Here is a 19,587-nt window from a genome sequence, read left to right on the forward strand (position 1 = left end):
CTTGAATATGTTAGCCGGTATAACTAATGAAAAAACAAATGGTCTTAAAAAAAACATGAGTAAATTAAATTACCTTTTTATGAAAATACTGTGTGTGTTTGTATTTATTTTTTCCTATTTTCAAAGCCAAAAAATATGTGTCAGGCTTGTCGAGTTTTTGGGGTTCTAATGTTGATTACATGACTTTACAATGCTTAAAAAAAACTTTAAAACTCACTATTTTTCATCTCAAATTTAGAAAATTTCCCCCGGTCCCCCCCCCCCCCCATTTTTTTAAAAAAGTCGGCGTCTCTGGGAGTGCCTTTCCATTCAAGTGTCCTTCTACCTTATAATATCAATGCTTAGCTACGGCACTGCACGGTTCCCCATAAAATAGAACAAAAAAAATCTCTTACTAAGACAAGTGATGATATAATTTAAAAGTTGAACCAGAAAATTTGTAAACCAATTTTTAGATTCTTTTACTTCGAAAACGCCGTGTCACATACTGTTTATTTGTTAGAATTATACACACTAGAAAATATGGCATTTTCAAGGTTCAAAAATCTGACCTTTATTTGGGGTGGGGGACCTCCGAGGGATTACATAACACCCTAAACCCCCGGTGATGTCCAGCCCCCCCAATAATTTTTGCAAGTCGGCGCCCCTGATTAGGTCCATTGTTCATCCTTTCCTCATCCTATCTGTTACTGGGTATCATCAGATTTTTCGGTATCTAGTACTGGGGGTTGGACCTTTTTTCAAAATTGAGCAAATAAAAACAGAATTAACTAATTCAGAGGATCCATGTAGCTGCATGAGAGGAAAACAGTTTATAAATTCTTAATGCCTTTAAAAGCTGAGAAAGTTGAATTTACCTGAGAGCAATGTCATAAGCACATCTGTTACTGGTGCCGTTACCCTATAGACTGATTAAGCAAATAATAGTATTAGATCTGTTTTGTGTTTCCTTTTCTTTGTGTATAAAATAAAATAAAAATTTAAAAGATCTACTCTTCAATAGGTACTTCTCAAAGCAAGAGTTGAGAGAATTGTTCTCGTTAGAAAATCCAAAATATTCAGCTACTCAAGTACAGCTTGAACAAATGCACTCTGCTGAAAGAGTTGTATCGGAATCTTTAGATGCACATATAGCCTTTCTTTATTCTTTGGATATATTTGGAATTAGTGATCATGATTTAATGTTTTCAAAGAACATTAAAGATCATGCTGAGGACAATGATGAAGGGGCTATTTCACATGATTACATCAAAAAGCAAGTAAGTTATACTTGTATAGAGCAAAATATATATTTATACTTATTAAATTTAGTAAAGTATCAAAGTAATACCATTGCATTGAAGCATTTGCATTTTGAAATGCAAATTTTCTTAAATTCTTACCATTTTCTTAATTGTGACACTGAAGGAATTGAAGGGAACTTAGTTTACACCATACAGTATACAGCATGTTGAGCCAAATTTCAAGGACATGTTTTTCTTATTTTGGTCTTGTTTAAGAGTGCCTGTAATGACTATATCTCTCTCTCAAAGTGTTATATGTAGAGTAATATTTCTAAAAATATTGATTTATTATTCATGTCCGTTATTACTGTATCTAAATGTTTAAAGTTAAGCAATATTCCAAAAATATACAGAAATAATAACTATAAAGAATAATGAATTTATGAGAAATTGGCAATAAAGAAAGAAAAAAGATGAAAAGGAAATGAAAAATGAACTTAGTATTTCAGTGTGCACAAAAAAAGCAGACCAATAGTTATCAGATATGTTTTTTTCCCTTCAATAATATAGTTTTTATCAATCTTATTCCTCATGCAATGACAAAAGATCACGTGACTCTATTTAACAATATAATGCAAACGGACATTATATGTTATCTTAGACACAAGTACAAAGACTCAATCTGCCTAACTTTTTGTGCAAGTTTATGCAGCTTGCTAAACTAGTTCAGTGAAGTCATTACTGTGCAATGAGTTTTCTTTTTCTTCATGTATCATGCATGTGAGTTTTTCACAGATTGCAATCTTCAGGTTTGTTGAATTCCACTTTTTTGATTATTCCATTTTTTATTGATTTAAAAAAAAAAAAAAAAAAACAGGATAATGTAGGGTTTATTATAATGTAGGGAGTTAAAAAACAACATGTTTGTAAAAATAACTTAGTATTTTTGTTCAGTATGCTGTATATATGCTATAGAGTACCAATAGCAGATGTTTAGAAATTGCTTTTCAATATCACAAATGCTGTAAAATAGCGTGAAGTACTTTTCCACATTCAAGGAAAAGAGCCCATGTTGTTTTCGGTGCATAATCTTTCTGCATCCTGCTCAAGAGTTAAATTTTTTTCATTTGTATGATTTTTTAAACTTCATTACAAAGTAAATAAATTAAGTTTATTTTTACTTTCATTAATACAGGGTGGCGACAGATCAGGGAGATCAGGGAAAAGTCAGGGAACTTTATTAATCAGGGAAATATCAGGGAATTTTGAAAAAATAACAAAAAATCGGGGAAAATTAATTTTAATGAAGAAAAAAAATTTTTTTTTTTTTTTTTTTTGCTTTACAAAATTAAGTACTCCAATTCCCTACGCATTTTCCGCCAATTATCTGTTCAAAAAAAAAGTAAAATTACTGAGGTGCGATTATACACTGCCACATATTTGTGCATCTTTTTTCCTCAACGTCAAAGTATTGAATCTTGCTTATTAATCACAGGATGAACTTCCTAAGATTGCTTCTGTGTCTGTTAGGTTGTTTATTTTACCTTAGCTAAAAATTTCCTTTTACGCTTTCAATGCTACGTAAAATAAACAACCATACAGGCAAAGAGGAAGTCTTCATTAATGTCTTAGCTCCGTTGCCTTTATTCCATTGTCTCAAAGTAATTAAGTTCTGTAATCACAATTTCAAGAAGAAATCTTTGGTTTTTAATTAATACTATAAAAACTTAAAAGTTATTACTTCTTTGGGTTTTTAATTTAATTGCTAAAATTGAACTTTCAATTAAAAAAACTTTTTTTGCCGTTATACTATTTGTTGTCACCGCAGATTATAAAGGCTTTCTTTTCTTCAGACTTAAGTATTTTTTTAAATTTTATAACCAAGTTGTATTCTTTTGTATATTTTGATATTAACTAATTGCTTATTTTTCCCTTGCATTCAAAGTTGTTTGTTACAAAAGCAATCTAAGATTTTTTTTCCGTTACATACTGAAATCATTTGAAATAGAGCTAACTTGTGAACTTAAGTAAATATCTTAATTTTTTTATTGTTAAAATGCTGTATTCATTCATTAAAACCTATGTTCTTGATTAGAGAAAAGCTCCCTACGAATGGATGTCAAATGGTTTCATCTGTTTTGCATAAATATGTCAATTAGTTATATAAGAACAACTACATTACTTCCATTCTTTCACTATTACTTATTATTCTTGCAACAATTATTATACTGTTTGAAAACTTAGTTCAAAATAATTTCAATTACTTTTTAGTTCTATCATAAATACACATATGTTTTTAAGAGTAATTTTAATAGTTTCTTAAAATTCTTATGCTAAGTGGTTTCTGGAAGTAAAGTATTTTTTTTTTTTTTTTTAATTTTCAATAATCTTTCCATGTATAAAAATTTAATATACTGTGTTGTAGGTTTTTCTTTCCTTCCAAAAAAAATTGTCTTTTTTTTAAACCATTTTATTAAAAAAGTAGCATCTTTTTAAAATATATCTTTAGTTCAACAACTTTACACAACTTAAAATGTTTAAAATACTGCATTTAATACAAACATACAATGAATTTCAAGTAGAGCAAAGAAAGAAAACCATTATCATTGGTAACGTAAATCAGGGAAATTTGGTGAACTTAATCAGGGAAAAGTCAGGGAACTTTTTTTCACAGTTCCTGTCGCCACCCTGTAATATTTAAGCTTGAAATTAGATTCAAATTTATAATCTAAAGTTAAATGGCTGTTGCACGACCTACTTCAAAAAGTATTTTTGTTTCAGGCATGTACCCCTGGGTCAATCCAAATTTACTCGCAGATTTGATGTCCAGAAAAAAAAAAGTTTTTTTCAAAAGAAATAATTGTTTTGACTCAATGAATTTACTAATTTTTAATTTTACTTATTTGCTAAAAAAAAAAAAGTATTTTATCTAGATAAAAGATAATTTAATGAGAGAAAAAAAAAAATTATAAAAGTGATAACTGCCTTTTTTGACTGTCTGGAATGAAGTTTCATTGATTTGTGCTGTTTCTGTAGCAATCTAATAATTTTATTACCATAAAAAAATACTTTGGACTATTAAAAAATGTTGTTTTAAGTATAACAAGACTTGAATTTCTTTAATAATTTTTTTTCTTAATTTTCCTATTCTGTGTATTTAAAATAAGTAAACAAATCTTAACCAAAACAATAGCAAGTATTTTATTTGATTTTGTCGAGCTGACTGTAATATTGCATTGACATAAATCAGGCATTTTGTTACAAATCCAATAAATAATAATGGGGCATTAGCAAGCTGCTATGTCAAAAAGCAGTGACCATTTTGCTTAAACTCACCAATTTTCTGCTTAAACAAATATTTGTTTTCATACATGTGTTTCTGTGTGATTTTCCTAGGCTGTAGTATTTATCATTTAATACATTTATAAGTTACAGGATTCTCTGATATGTTTCTGAAAGCATCTGTCGAAACTGGTTTAGCACTAGAGTAGATCCTTTGCAGACCAAGTACAATAAAGCATCCTTATATATCTTTGAACCAGGAGGTGGTTTGTGCATAGGCACTGCCGAACCGCAGCACTCCGTGTGTTTATCCTCATATGAGGCAGTGAGAAGCAAAGGGATGTAAGTGGCAAAATTAAAAATTTGGAGATAGCCAGTATACATGGTAGGTGATCCTCTCTGTCTTGGGGCAAGAGATGGTACTAGTAGCCCTGGTAGTTGCTGCTATACAGCATCATTTAGAAAAGAAATTCAATGAAAGCCTACCTAGGATGTTTTCTCGAAAATGTCCACTTACATCCCTTTGCTTCTCACCGCCTCATATAATGTGTTTATTGATTCATTTATATTTTCATATTTTCTAATTTTATATAAAAGATTATGAGCATGTATCACTAGATGCGGCCAATAGTAAATTTTATGGTGAAGCCAAGGTGATGCACAGTGCTTTTTACAGTGTTATATTTTACGTTAAATGGATGTGCATGCAGCATTTCAGCACATTTTTCAGTTGCCATAATATCCACACAGCTGCACTGTACACCCTGCCCCATAAATATAGACACAAGAGTAAAATACAATTCACAGTTAAAATATGAAGGGGGAGGGGGATTTTTATTTCAAATGTGTATCATAATAAACAGTACGTGAAACACAAGTTAGGGCTCATGTATTAGAAAAACTTCATGGATTGAATTCATTTAGAAAAACAGAAAATAGGGTGTCCCATAAATATGGACATTTTTAAATTTATAAAGTATATTTAAGGTTGAAAAACACAATTACAAATGTTAATATGAGGTGTTTCAATATGTTTCAATTACCTCTAATTACTTCAGACACTGTTTTCCTTTTTTTTATTTCCACACTCTGTTTTGTATTACCCATAGGGAGATTTCATGATGGTTCTTTCGCTGCTTTAAGGTCTTGGGGTGAAAAACATCGGCCCCCATTTTTACATAATTTTTGTGCTAGATATTCTCACACTTTTTCTATTGGATTTAAGCAGTCCATAACGTTAATATTATTTAGGATGAACCTCCTATTTGATGAGTTAGACACACGCTTTTTCTTGCTGAAATACATGGTTTAGTCCTCCCGGCAAATCTTGCATTGGAACAAATCAGTTCTTTAATACTTGCTGACAGTTGTAGAAGTTCATTTTCTTGCTACTAATTCTTACTGTTTGTCCATTGAATCAAAAATCACCCAAAGTCATTACTGACCCTCCACTTTGCTGTCTACTAGAAAACTTCTTCGTTCACTTCATATCATAGCAATAAAATTTATACTTGTCAAGTTCATCCAATGTTTTTCTTGTTGCTAAAAATTGATGACAGCCATTTGTCACCATGAAACATCATTTTCTTTGCCCAATTTAAATGTAGAGTTTTGTGGTGGGTTTTAATTCAATCAACAAATATTTTTGGCAATTTGTAGCAAGAAAATGAACTTTCACAACTATTAGCAAGTATTAGAGGACCATTTTATTCTAATACAGGATTTTCTGGGGAAACCAAACTGTGTGTTAGTGCCAAACTGCGCATTTTAGCTAGACAAAGTGCCTACCCATGCATCTAACTCAACAAATGCGTTGTTCAACATGAATAACATCAATATCATGCACTGGCTATGGCTTAATCCTTTCTCAAATCCAATAGAAAACATATGAGAACATCTAACACAAAATTTATATGAAAATGAGAGCCTATATTTTTCGACCCAGGACCTTAAAGCTGCGATAGAGCAACCATGGTATGAACTACTACGAACTCTCCCCATAGATAATACAAAACTTGATATTTTGGATGTAAAACAGAGTGTTTGAAGTGATTAGCGATAAACAAAACACAATTTCATATTAACATTTGTAATCATATTTCACAACCATAGATACATTTTATAAATTAAAAAGTGTCTGTATTTATGCGACACCTTATTTTCTATTTTTCTAAATCAATTCAACACATGATGATTTTTCTGATTCATAAGCCCTAATTCGTGTTTCACATACTGTTTGTTATTATGCACTAAGGGAAAAAAAATCTCTCCATTCATATTTTTACTGTGAATTATATTTTATGCTCGTGTCTATATTTTTGGGACAGGGTGTATTTAAAGCAATTCCTTTCGTGAGTACAATCTATGGAAACGATCCCTGCTTTCAAAATGTTTACAGCAAAATTTTTGCTTTGTGTGTAACAGCTCTGTGATGGAAACACAATGAATCAGGATAGATTAAATGAACTGGCAATGATTTCGGCGAAGAAAAAATAGAAATAGTTGTACAGACATTAAAGAACACATTCCTTTTCCATAAAAATAAAACAAGATTGGACTTTGTTTTTAAAGCGTTTTGTTAATAAGATACATCGAAGAGTAATTTTATGGGAAACTGTACTTTCATTTATTTTTAAAACATTTTGTAAAACTCTCTCAAAGGAGAATTAATGTATATGATAAGGGGGGAAATTACTCTTAAACTTGTTTTATAATTTTCTCTCACCCATATTTATCGACATTTTCATAAAAATCAATTTTGTTTAAAACTGTATGTACATGCTCTACTAAGTTTAGTAAAGCATATTTTATTATTTTTCATTCAAGGAAAAAATTTAGCATTCTGCAAAATGGGAAGAAATATAGGAGTTTAAATTTTTAAAATATTAAATATAATTGTTTCGTTATTATATTAAGTACAAAAATTTTAAACATTCTAAATGCTAAAAACCTAAATGCCACTCTCTTTTCATCTTCTATTTCATCCATAGAAAAAATTAATTTTCTATAGAACTGATCACTGTTATGGTCTTAGTTCATTTTGTTAATTTCACTTCTCAAAAAATGTCAAGGAGTATTTTCATATGAATTTGATGCATGAATTTTTATTTTACTAATTTATCTTTTTAGGTTGCTATAGCACAACAATTAATTCAAGCTGAAGCATCTGTTGTTGAACAAGGATTGAAACTTGCTGGTAGTTTTGTTAAACCATTTTCAGAGCCAGTTCGCACTTTCAAAAAACCAAGTGTGAAAGGTAGATTTTTCTTTTTTATCTACAGTACATGATGAGACAGTTAGAATATAAATCTTTAGAAAATACTTTAGCATATAATTTTGTAGATTTAATTGCAACTTAAAAACTTTATAAAGGTTCACTATTAAAATAGTGAAAATTTTATTAAATGTTTCATGCTGCATTGCCAACAGCCTTTTTAATAAGTAGACTTTCAGAACACAAATTGAGAATTTGTTCATAATAAAAAATGTTTTTGAATAAAAAATATTTTTAATTGCTGTATTTGACCTTGGGGTGGGGGCGATTGGGGCAATCGCCCACCCCCCCTCCAAAAAAAAAAGATTTATACATTTTTAAAAAATTCCGGAAGGACCGAAGAACACCACCAAACCTCACTTTTCCCCTTCCTACAAACACATGACAAAACATAGTCTACAATTGTTTTTATGACTTGACTTCCAAATATTTTCCAGGGGAGAGTCCCCAAACCCCCTCTTTCCCATGTCATCAAAGATTGTCAAAAATTTTGAGCTTCGATTTTGAGAAAATCGGCAGGGAAGATTCCTTAAATTCCATTTCTTTACCTAATGTTACCCGATTTATCCTACAGTTTCATTTTAAGACTCAAAAACGTATGCTGGAAGATTAAAACCTCACCTCTTCCTAACCATGGGCGGATTTATGGGGGGCAGTGCCCCCCCCCCCCAATTTTGGGATGACTTCTTGTAGTAACAACACATCTTCCAAAAATTAAAAAAAAAAATTATTATTTTTTCTTTTTTGAATAGTTCAGAAGGGCATGGGTGGATTTATAGGGGGGCATAGTGGGCAATGCCCCCCAGTTTTGGGAGGACTTTATATAGTATCAACACATCTTCCAAAATCTTAAAACAAAAAAATCATGACTTTTTCTTTTTTGAATAGTTCAATGAAAATGAAGAGAAAAGCGAATGTCCTTTTCTGATGGGAGAAAAGAAAAGGAAAAAAAAAAAAACCAAACACTAAATATACAAATAGTACAGCTGTCACTGGGGTGCTGAAAATGTGTCTAAATTCACTATTTTGGACAGAAAACCATTTGGGCAAGTATATGAATGAAAATATAGGTTAAACGTGCTATACATTAAGCTGCAACACTTATAATAATTGAAGATTATTTTAACAAATTGGAACCTAAAGCAAAGGAGAAAAAACTCCCCCCCCACCCCATTTGCGCTAACAGAACGATATACTCGATCTACTAGTTATGATTTGTGTCCACATTTAAAGTATATTTGTGCATAATATTTATGTTCTTAGTAGATTAATTGGCCTTTTGAGAAATTCTAAAAAACACAGTTTTTTTCCTTCTCCCCCCTCTCCCTCTCTCTCTCAAAAAGAGAGAGAGAGAGAGAAAATAAATACTATCGCAAACTGAATAAATTTCAGTTATCCGAGTGTTTTGATTAAATGAATCTTTTTACTTAGAGGGAGAGTACAATTTTACCTACTTTATAAATACTGTTTAAAAAGTAAGGTAAGTCATAATCATCTAAGTCTAAGTGAATCAGTCCTTGTCATTATGGAAACATAAATAATTGAGTCATCAAAAGTTTTGGAAAAATTTGCTGAAATTTTATAAAAGTCTATAAAAGCCTAACAAAGATTGGTAAAATCGTAAAAATCCTTTAACCGTAAAAACTGACGAAATTTCGTAAAAATTACAAAAAAATCAAGCAAAAATTCGCAAGTAAGAGTTACAAATGGGACCGAATTTGCCTATAAGATAAACAAGCTATTGCTTAGGTCCTCTGCTTTGAAGTGGGTCCCTAACTCCCAAAAAAATTCATGATTCGTTCCTTAAAAAATGGAAATTGCTTGAAAAAACTAATTTCATTTTTAAGTGCTTGAAAACCTTGAATATTTGGAAACGTGTGGCTACAAACCTTAAATTTTAAAATTTCAAACAAATGGTAGAGGGGGGAGGAATGCCAAAATATGTCAAATTCAGCTCCTTGCCACATCCTGTATTAAAAATGTAAAAATCATGGTCCTCACGTTGGTAACATATTATTTCAAGTAAATTTTTGTGACTCACATATTTCATATCTTGCTATTGATTCAATCCCGAATGCAGTATTTTGGAAATTCTTTTGTATTGATTGCTTTTATCTTACTTCTTCTGCATATTGTCTATTTGTTTAGCACGGAAAAAAATACACACTACTTCTATTTCTATTCGTTTTCTGCCCCACTTGCAACTGAAGAAAAGTTGTTATGAGAAATCTATGGTTTCTTTTTTCTTTTAAATTTAAAATAGCTATTTTCACAAAGTTAGAACAGGACTGTAAAAATTTACAATCAAGTACTAAAATATCAGAGACTGGAAAGTACAAATGAAGTGCATTAAATAATTTTATTTATTCTAAAGTCCTTGAAAATAATTAGATAAGTCTTTGAAAATCCTAAGCAAAATGGGCTCTAATTACTTCTACTGCATATTGTTAATCTGTTTAGCCAGGGAAAAAAATGTTACACTACTTCTATTCCTTTTCTCTATTCCTTTTCGTTTTCTGCACTACTTATAATTAAAAAAAGGTTGTTGTAATGAGAAATCTATAGTTTATTTCTTCTTTCAAACTAAAAATGGCTGTTTCTTACAAAGTTTGAACAATACTGTACAACTGTATAATCTAGTTATCAATTGCTATGTCTATCCAGTTAACCTTTATAAATCTTAAAAATGCAGAATTTTATATCCATTTTACAAAATTTTCTCCGGGGAAGAAGCCCCTGGCCCCCTAAAATTGGAGATATTCTATTTCCCACTTAAAAGGGATCCCTGCTTCAATCTCTTGATACCAACTCCCTCTCTTAAGGTCAATTCAAAAAGGACAGCATGAAAACACACATTAATGAAAACGACACACAAAAAAGTAAAACATGGACTAATGCAGCACAGGAAACAGACAAAAACATGGGAGTGGGGGGCAATAAAAATGTTGCTAAAGAAAAATCCTGCCCCCCCCCCCCAGGAACTCAGTCCTAAATGCGCCTATGTTCCTAACCTCAAAAAAAAAACTTAAACTATGTTTTTGGAACTTTAATATCAACATATTTCTGGGGGAGAGTTTTTGGGAGAGGCCTTCGCTAAAGAGGGCCTTCAACCATAGATCTTAAAATAGAATAGATGTGCCTTCTCCCACTTTTCTCCTCAGAGCGCGCGTCAACATCCCCCGTTGGACATCACGTGATCAAAGGACTCCCCTCACAAGAAACTGTTTCCCTTATCGAAGAGAATCACTTTGCGCCGCGATCATTTGCACAATTAAGGGAAATTAAAGCATTTAACCCATGGGTTAAACGCTTTAAGCATGGGTTAAACCCCCCTTTAAGCATGGGTTAAATTAAGGCATTTTACCCATTATGAAAGAAAAACGGAACACTCTGTCCCTCACGTAACACCTCATATTTTTCACTAAAAGTAATAATTAAAAAAGGTAACAATTGTTTTTTTCATTAAGAAATTGCAAATGTATTTGTTGTACTTTTACAAAAAATGTTCTTTGTTACCTTTTTAAATTATTACTTTTTAATGAAATGCGGGACAAAAGGACAGCTTTTTCATGGAATGGTCCATTAGATATTTTCCCATCATAACTTTTGAAGCAGGCGCACAAGCTATTTAAACTTTTTTTTCAAGTGCTTTAAATACTAAGTAGAAAAAGACGTCTTTAAAAATCTTAAACAAAAATTGACCTTATAAATTTTCTTTTATTTCAATCAAATTTTTCAAATACAGATAAATAGTGTCAATGCGTGCTTTTTCCCACAACTTTTGAAACCAGTGCAACAATTTAACATAAAACCCGGTCTAAAACCATAAATCAATTAGAAATACAAATGTAAATAGTATCGAATATCAACTCAATTAAATAATATTCTAATATTCGCATGCATTTCGCACCAACACTATATTAGCCAAACCAATATAGAACGGATTAGAACAAACCTTTGGTTTGTTCCTAACTGCAACTTCAGTGTTTTTTTTTAAGTACTCAGAAAATAAATTATTTTCAATTATAAACTACATGAATGGTCATTTGACTTCCGCCCCCTCCCCAATTTTTCTTTTCTTCTTTTTTTTCCGTCCCACAGACTATGATAATTTTGACAATTTAAACTCGAGGGTGAAGAAAACTAGTGATTATTGTCTTTAACAATATTAATTTTGTTACTTTCCTACTTATTGCTCTTTGTGAATTATTTTCATTGTTTGAATTGACTGCGCGATACACTCTAACGCTTAAATATTTAGTAACGATTAATTTTATAAACTTTTTAACGAGAAAATCTGCTGCTTCTGTTTCCAACATATGCTTATTTAAACTTAGAAAAACTGAATTTGAAATTTTTTCGCATAACTCTTGTGGTCTCATGAGTAACATTATATTTTTGTGTTTTACTCCCAAAACTTTTTCACATTCTCGCTCAGTTGTTCTTCATAAATGTACATATTTCAATGGCTGCAATCTTGCAATAAGTTATCATACTTAAATGTGTCTCAAAATTCTTAAATTTTATTAGGTCTATTTTTTGATTTGTTGTAGTTAAGACTGTGTTGCAGTCGTCGCAATTCACAACAGAGTGCACTTACCGGACAAAAAAATCCAGCGTAGTAAGAAACATCATTAATATACTGCGTCGTGTTAATTGAGATGATTTCTGAATTTTCCAAATCGTCGTCAAAGGAATCGGAAGAAAAGGCTTTCTTTCAAAGCATTTTTGTTACGCTTAAAATTTAATCTTAGCATTTGAAGGTTGTCAAAATCAGCGCAATTTGAAGAACTGGACTCTTTAATTTCCCTATGAATGAATAATCTTTTTTTCGCACTTCGAAATTATCCGACGATTATTGTTGAATCCCCCCTCACAACCTGATCGCACTGAAAAAAGTTTCAAGGTGATCCTGAGTAAGCTTATAAGTCATTACGCAGTTTAAAACTGGAATTCGGGCACTTACATACTTTTCATATGTTCCCAGCACATTTTTCATAGAAATTAGGAAACCTAAAAATCCAGTTTTCCGCGGACATACTATAACTAGTTTTCCATCGCTTGTTTTTAGTGATTTAATATAATGCTCGGTATCTATAGTAAATTGCTTAAAATATTCTTAATTTCGACTCTGCATGGGAACTTTTTTTGCCTTTAGCAGAAAGAAAGATTTCTGTTACTCACTATGTCTTTATTTTTTAATAAAATTCATCAAACCCTCTTTAGCTAGAAAATCTCAGATTCACACATATAGAGATTTCTCACATAAGTATAATGAAAATCTTCAGACAATCCTAGACTTTTAACGACGCTTCGCATTGTTATATCACTGCTGCCCGAGAAGAGGGAAACACGATGTCCCTTGATCACGTGATTCTCGGAAGAATCATGGTGACCCCACTTTCTCCGAGCGAAATACGCTGCGCTGTAGAAGAAAGGCCTATCTATCCCTTTTAAAGATCTATGCCTTCAACTGCGTTTTTAGGACTTCAATTCTGAGAAAATTCCGAGGGAGAGCCCTCGAGCCCTTCCCCAAACATCAATTCAAAAAACTTTTAACATTGCATTATTGAAGTTTCAGTATTGAAAAATTGAGGGACAGCTCCCGACCTACTGCATTGAAGCATTCCTAAGGAAAAAGTTCTGAACTTCATGTCTTCTGCTACATCGTCAAAGGTGGCCTACAATTGCGTTTTTAGGACTTCAATTACAAAATTATTTCCTGTGGCGAGCCCTGGAACCCCCCCTGTTCTTAGCACCATTAAAAGCCCCTAAAATTGGGTGTTGGAGTTCTAATATCAAAAAACAGCTAGAAAGAATTCTTGAATCTCATCCTTTTCCTTCAATTGTTCAAAGATGGCAAAAACAATTGTGTTTTCGAAAATATACCCTTAAAATTAAAAAAAAAAAAAAAAATCCCCTCCTCCTATTAACCACTAAAGAGAGTCTAAAAATGTGTTCCTAACAAAAGTTCAAATTTTATTTAGAAACATAATTTTTGTATTTCATTATGTTTGGTACGAAAACTTATGTACTTAAATTTCATTCAAATCATACACACAAAAAGAAAAAAAAAAACATCTTGCTTCAGTTTTTTTATTAGTCTCCCCCCTCCTCCCCCATTGAATGCATCAGTCATTCGCCCCTCCCAAAAGAATCATCTGGATCCACCACTGTACTCACATTAATGCATTTTTTGATGTTGCTTTTGGGTTCCACCGAAGAGGACATTTTAGGGGTCAACCACCTCCCCCCACCTCATTTTGACACTTACTGCTAATCCTAATACTGTAGTTTATATGCATTTGAATACTGTTAGGACTCCCCTATACACAAGATTATCCTGACTGCACTATTGTGTGTATAACACTAGAGTACTATATAATTTTATTTGTTATTGTGGGCTTGAATTTAGCTATTAATAACATAAATGATATTTTGGTAAAAGTACTACATTTAAAAGGAAGGAGGAGTGCTTTTTTTTTTTGTTTATTTTTGTGAAAAAATTGCATTTCAGTGCATCCGTGTAATACTTTACTATATACTAACATATTAAAGAATTTAAACAAGATTCAGTTATTGATGTGAATTTACTACAATAAACTTTTAATATTGAGAACTAACATGATATATTATTGAAAAATATAGTAAAAATCTGGAATCAAGAAGGGAAATTGCTTTTACCAAAATAATGAAAGACCCCTCCCTCCAAAGTACAACATTGTAACTTGATTCTTAAAATATTCACTCTCTGGCTATTGAATGAATTATTTCATTTCATCTTATATAGTAGAACAAAAGATTAATAATTTAAAAAATATATTAAAAATCTGTTTGTTCTCTTTTCAGATTTTTACAAAGCACCAGAAATAATAGATATTACAGATGAAGATCAAGATGACAATTATAAGTTTTCAAAATCTGCTGCAATTACAGAAAACTTCAGTGAATCTATTCAAAGCTATTCTCCTGATAAAAAGCATAAAAATTCTATTAATAGTAAGATTAAGGGAAAATATTTGTTTTTTTATTATTTGTTTGTTAATAATGTTACTCGGAGACTTCGGCCCCTGCTCGCTTTGCTCACCAATAAATCGAAATCGAGATGAGAAAGTTTCTCGAAAACACTTGAAAAAGCCCACGTTTTTCATCTGAAACCACAAAAAACCTGGTGTGTTTTAAAACCCTGGCCCAGATTATTGGGAAAAACGAAACACATAAAGAGAACAGTAGAACCCCATTATACCTAGGCTTGCTAGATTTCTGAAATGTTCAACTGGGACACCAGAATGCCCATCCCCAATTGCGGGTATTCAAGGTACAACTCTTGACTAGTTTTTAAAGTACTTTAGAGCAGGGTCCACGCTGAGCATTCGCCGCTGCACCAAATGTAATAAAATTGTAAATTTGATAAAACAGATTATGATTTGATCCAACTCTTAGCAAACAGAAATTGTCCCAAATTTTCAGAGATATGAGTGTATCATTGTGGAGCGAGCGCAAAACTTTTCTTTTAAAACAATAATAATTAAAAATAAATAGGTTAATAAAAAATATTTTTAAAAAAATAAAAAAAGAGGGTTAAAAATAAAAAAGCTCTAAGGCGTTCAGAAATATGGGGGGGGGGGGAAGCACCCCTGCTATAAGAGCAACAAATAAGGGAAATATGTGGAGCTAAAAGGTGCATGATTTTTTTACAGGCCAAAGTCTAAAAGCGCAGTGAATGTACTGGACTGGAGGGTTGGAAAGCAATAAATGAAAAGGTTTAGGTTTAGTTCAGATTATTAGCAACTTTTTTTTTTGTGATATAGATGTCACAATTGTTTATTTGGCAGTTCTTTCATTTGCTGTAAGGCTGTGGCTTCTTGCTATTGAAAAACAGATATGCTACTTTTACATTAATTCTTAATTCTTTATTACAGTAATTTGCTTCACTTGTGTTAGTACATTAGGATGGTTCAAAAATACTTTTAAAAAAAAAAGGTTTCTCCTAGAAAACAGGACTCCACTCAATGTTTTTAGACTTGTGGTTTGTAATATGGGGGTTAAAAAAATACATTGAACTGAAAAAACAATTTTACATATTATAATATGCACAAGGTATATGCACATACATTGCAGTAAAATAATTATTTAAAAGAAAAAAAAACAGCTGGGGAAATTAAATGTTTCTAAATTTGTGACTTTTTCTATGCTAGGGCTAATGTTAAATTAAGCGGTCATTGAGCACCCTCTTAAAATATGAATAAGAAGCTAAAACTTTCACAGCACAATACTATTAGTAAGTCGAAAAAAATAAGGTGTGTCTTGGACTGTAGCTGAAAAAAATTTTTTTTGAACCACCCTATAGTACATATTTTTGATTATTTCAGCATGAGTAAATTAAATTTGGTAACCATTGTTTGTAAAGTTTGAAAATGAGGTATGTTTTACCAAAATTTGAGATGCATATATTAATGTTGCAAAAATAAGGTAGAGATCGATAACCTGGAATTTTTCTCAAAACCACCTGGAAAACCTGGAAATGTCAGGGAATTTCATTCTTGAACTTCCGTGGCAACCCTGATTGCATATTGCATTAAATTTTATTTTGTTTACTGATTGAAGTTTTTTTTAAGCAAAAATATTCATGTTTAAAATTTGTTTAAATTTAACTTTACAAATTTGGCTAAGATTTTTGAAATTTGGCTAATTTACTGCCTAACTGTTTTAAATCCCGAGTGTGGGTTCTGTTAGAGGGTAGTTTATTCTCAATGCTATGGTTATCAATTGTGAATCTAAACCAGGGTTAATATTAAACAGGGGGGGGGGGGTTAGAATTTTTCAATTTTACATGTTACATTTTATATTTTTCAATTTTATATTTGTAGATTCTACCTTTTCATTTTTTAATTCTTACATTTAATTCCTAATATTTTCAAATTTATCTTAATTTTCCTAAAATTTTCATTACTTATTATTAGCCTACCCACTTTAGCCAAGACTTAATCTTTTAAATGAAAACAGTGAGCCAAGTTTTAAGACTTGATGATTATGGAGGAAATGAAAGTATGGCAGATGAGGCTTGATAATACATTGCATGCATACTATAAAAAGCATAAAAATAAACAATATTGCAACTAACAACTCTTTTTAAAAATTTGAAATATGTACACACGCACACACAGAAAAAAAAGTTTTTTTTTTTTTTTAAACAAACATTTAAAACAAAATATGTCTACACTGCGAATAGTTTCCTCTTTTCATAAATCAAAAGATATCACGCATGCCGATACATATCTTGTTTTGTGAAACAGAAATTTTTGGTTATAAATTGAGACTAAAAACCAATAGTTTAGAACTCTAGCTGCTGTTCTTATTGCACTTAATTTCAAATTTTATGAAATATCCTCATAGGAGTAGTCCCTACTCCTATAATTTTAGGAGTAAAACTTCACTTTCAATATGACAGTTTTTTCTTTTTATTAACCCATTTTTCTGCTTTAAAAAAAGTTGGAAGAAAAATGAAATGAATAAGTAAAACAAGTTATTTCAATAAAAATTACAGACAGATGGTTACAAAGTGAGGAAAGTGCGTTTTCCCTCTCTCCCCAATAACTTTTGAGTGAATTTTCTGAACTGAATAAAACATGTTTTGTTTTCACTGTTTATATGTATTCACTGATTATACATACAATAACAGAATACATTTAAAAAAATTGTTAATTTTCTCCCCGATAAGCATTTTTAAAAGTATCTTTTTTTTGGGGGGGTGGGGGGTGGAGGATGCAGTCTGTATATGTTCAAAATAACTGCCTGTTTTTGTTGATGTTTGATATTTATTGTCCTAAAATTAAGTCTCCATTCTGACTCCTGTACTAATTGACTCTATCATACAAATTTGAACTTTGTTTCTGGTATGTAAATATTTATAAGTCACTTAAGTACGAAGAAACTCTTTGAATGTGGGATAATATTTGAACAAAATTTACATGTTCTTTTCATTGGTTAGCACTTTTTTAAAAAAACCTTTTTGGTTTTAATCTTGTTGTAAAAATAATCACAAGCAAATCCGATATTCATTTTACTTGAATTCATCAAGCCTTTAACTGTAGATTCATTATCAGATTCGCTCGGAGGGCCTCTCTCATATCTTATGGTCACGATAGGATATGATGACAATATTATTTATTAGCAGATCAATACTCTTCTATAGTTTTCACTTTTCTTGCAGTATAGTGAAATAAATGAATATATAATCATTCACAGTTAATTATTTTTGAACTTCTTTGGTCATCCATAATCAGATTTATTTTTTACCAGGACGGGAGGTAAATTGGTTGGCACACTGGGATATTGTCTGAAAAGTAGGACGCCTGACTAGCACAATTATATTAATGCTTTGTATCCCAGGATTGCCATCATAGCTCCTGATATTTTAAGAACTTGAAAAGTCAAAGTTCTTTTGTTCTAGCTATAACAAATTGATGTAATTCAACATTTTAACAATTCATATTTTTCTTTTCATGTAGGTCAAGTTTCTTCAACTCCAAAGAAAAATAAGATAACAAATTATTATTCATTTTCAGAAACAAAACATGAAACGTCAAATAAAAAGAGTACACGTAAGTTTTTATATTCTCCAAACAGAAGTTATGTTATATCTGAAGCTGATCAAAGTCTTAATTTTCAAAAAAAAAGTTTATTTGGCACTGAAAGTACAGATGCAGCTGATATTCAACCTGATAAAAACTCTCTACAACCAGAAACAGAAGAAAGCTTATCAGTAGTGCCTGAGGATAGTGAATGTGCTATTGCTACAAATACAGTAAATAAACATGACATTGTGCAAGAAATTGATTCAAAGGCTTCTGAGATTCCTATATATGATTTAACTATAGATGAAGATTTGGCAATGAAATCACCATCTAGTAAAGTGATGGATAACTTAGACAGCAATCTTAAACTAAATTGTAACTATGCATCAAATCCTGATAAATCACAGAGCAGTGCAAAAGATAAGGATTTTGTCGAAGGTTCTGTTGAAAACTATATCCATGAGGATTTTGTTGAAGGTTCTGTTAAAGACAATTGCCATGAGGAACTTGTTGACGGTTCTGTTAAAGACAATTGCCATGAGGATTTTGTTGAAGGTTCTGTTGAAGACAATTGCCATGAGGATTTCGTTGAAGGTTCTGTTGAAGACGATTTCCACGATAGGAACTCCCATGAAAATCATGCTGATCCAACAAGTTCGCCCATTCAAGCTAAGTGTACTGAGGATTCTTCTGTCTCACAAAAAATTGATTTTCATTCTCAACTTTCAAAAATGCTGGATACAGACTTTGATGATTTAGACTTTGAGAATGAAGTAAGCAGTTTAAAATTTTATAATAATGCTTTTAAAAACATATTAAAAATGTGTTTGTGCATTACTAAACAGGGTGCACGCACTCCTTATTTTTCTTTTTGAAGGCTCTTAAAACTCCTAAATTTTAACTTTTGGCCCCTGAATTTTTCTTCTTTATTTTTTTTTAATGTTACTTAATAACACATGAAAAAAATGTTTTCCCTATTTGAATGCTTATAAATTTGGTATTGCCGAAAACTGGCAGTCTGAAAGTGATGTGTCTATTTGTGATTCCACTAGGAAAAATCGGTTCCTTTCTCTTCCCCATTTTTTGTAGCCGAAGTCTTAAAAACAATGTTAGGATGCATTTGGGCAATTTAATTTTTAGGGGCTCCCTTCTGTAAATTTTGGGACTGTACTCTTAAAAACTCAATGTTAGGAAACGGGACTTGCCTCACAGAAATTTTTCAATGCTGGAG

General features: G+C 31.4%; 1 protein-coding gene across 1 annotated transcript in view; it reads left to right on the forward strand.

Annotated features, from left to right (window-relative positions):
* Positions 1 to 19,231, forward strand: part of LOC129235267 (DNA excision repair protein ERCC-6-like) — a 206,350-nt gene extending 187,119 nt beyond the window's left edge. Inside the window, exons 19-23 of the mRNA XM_054868983.1 lie at positions 1,004 to 1,259; positions 7,635 to 7,761; positions 14,629 to 14,778; positions 18,291 to 19,129; positions 19,202 to 19,231. Of these exons, the coding sequence (XP_054724958.1) occupies positions 1,004 to 1,259; positions 7,635 to 7,761; positions 14,629 to 14,778; positions 18,291 to 19,129; positions 19,202 to 19,231 (1,402 nt within the window). The remainder of the gene's footprint in view (positions 1 to 1,003; positions 1,260 to 7,634; positions 7,762 to 14,628; positions 14,779 to 18,290; positions 19,130 to 19,201) is intronic.
* The last annotated feature ends 356 nt before the right edge of the window (positions 19,232 to 19,587 follow it).

Source organism: Uloborus diversus, chromosome 1 (genome assembly GCF_026930045.1).
Source record: "Uloborus diversus isolate 005 chromosome 1, Udiv.v.3.1, whole genome shotgun sequence".
NCBI classification, from domain to species: Eukaryota; Metazoa; Arthropoda; class Arachnida; order Araneae; family Uloboridae; genus Uloborus; species Uloborus diversus.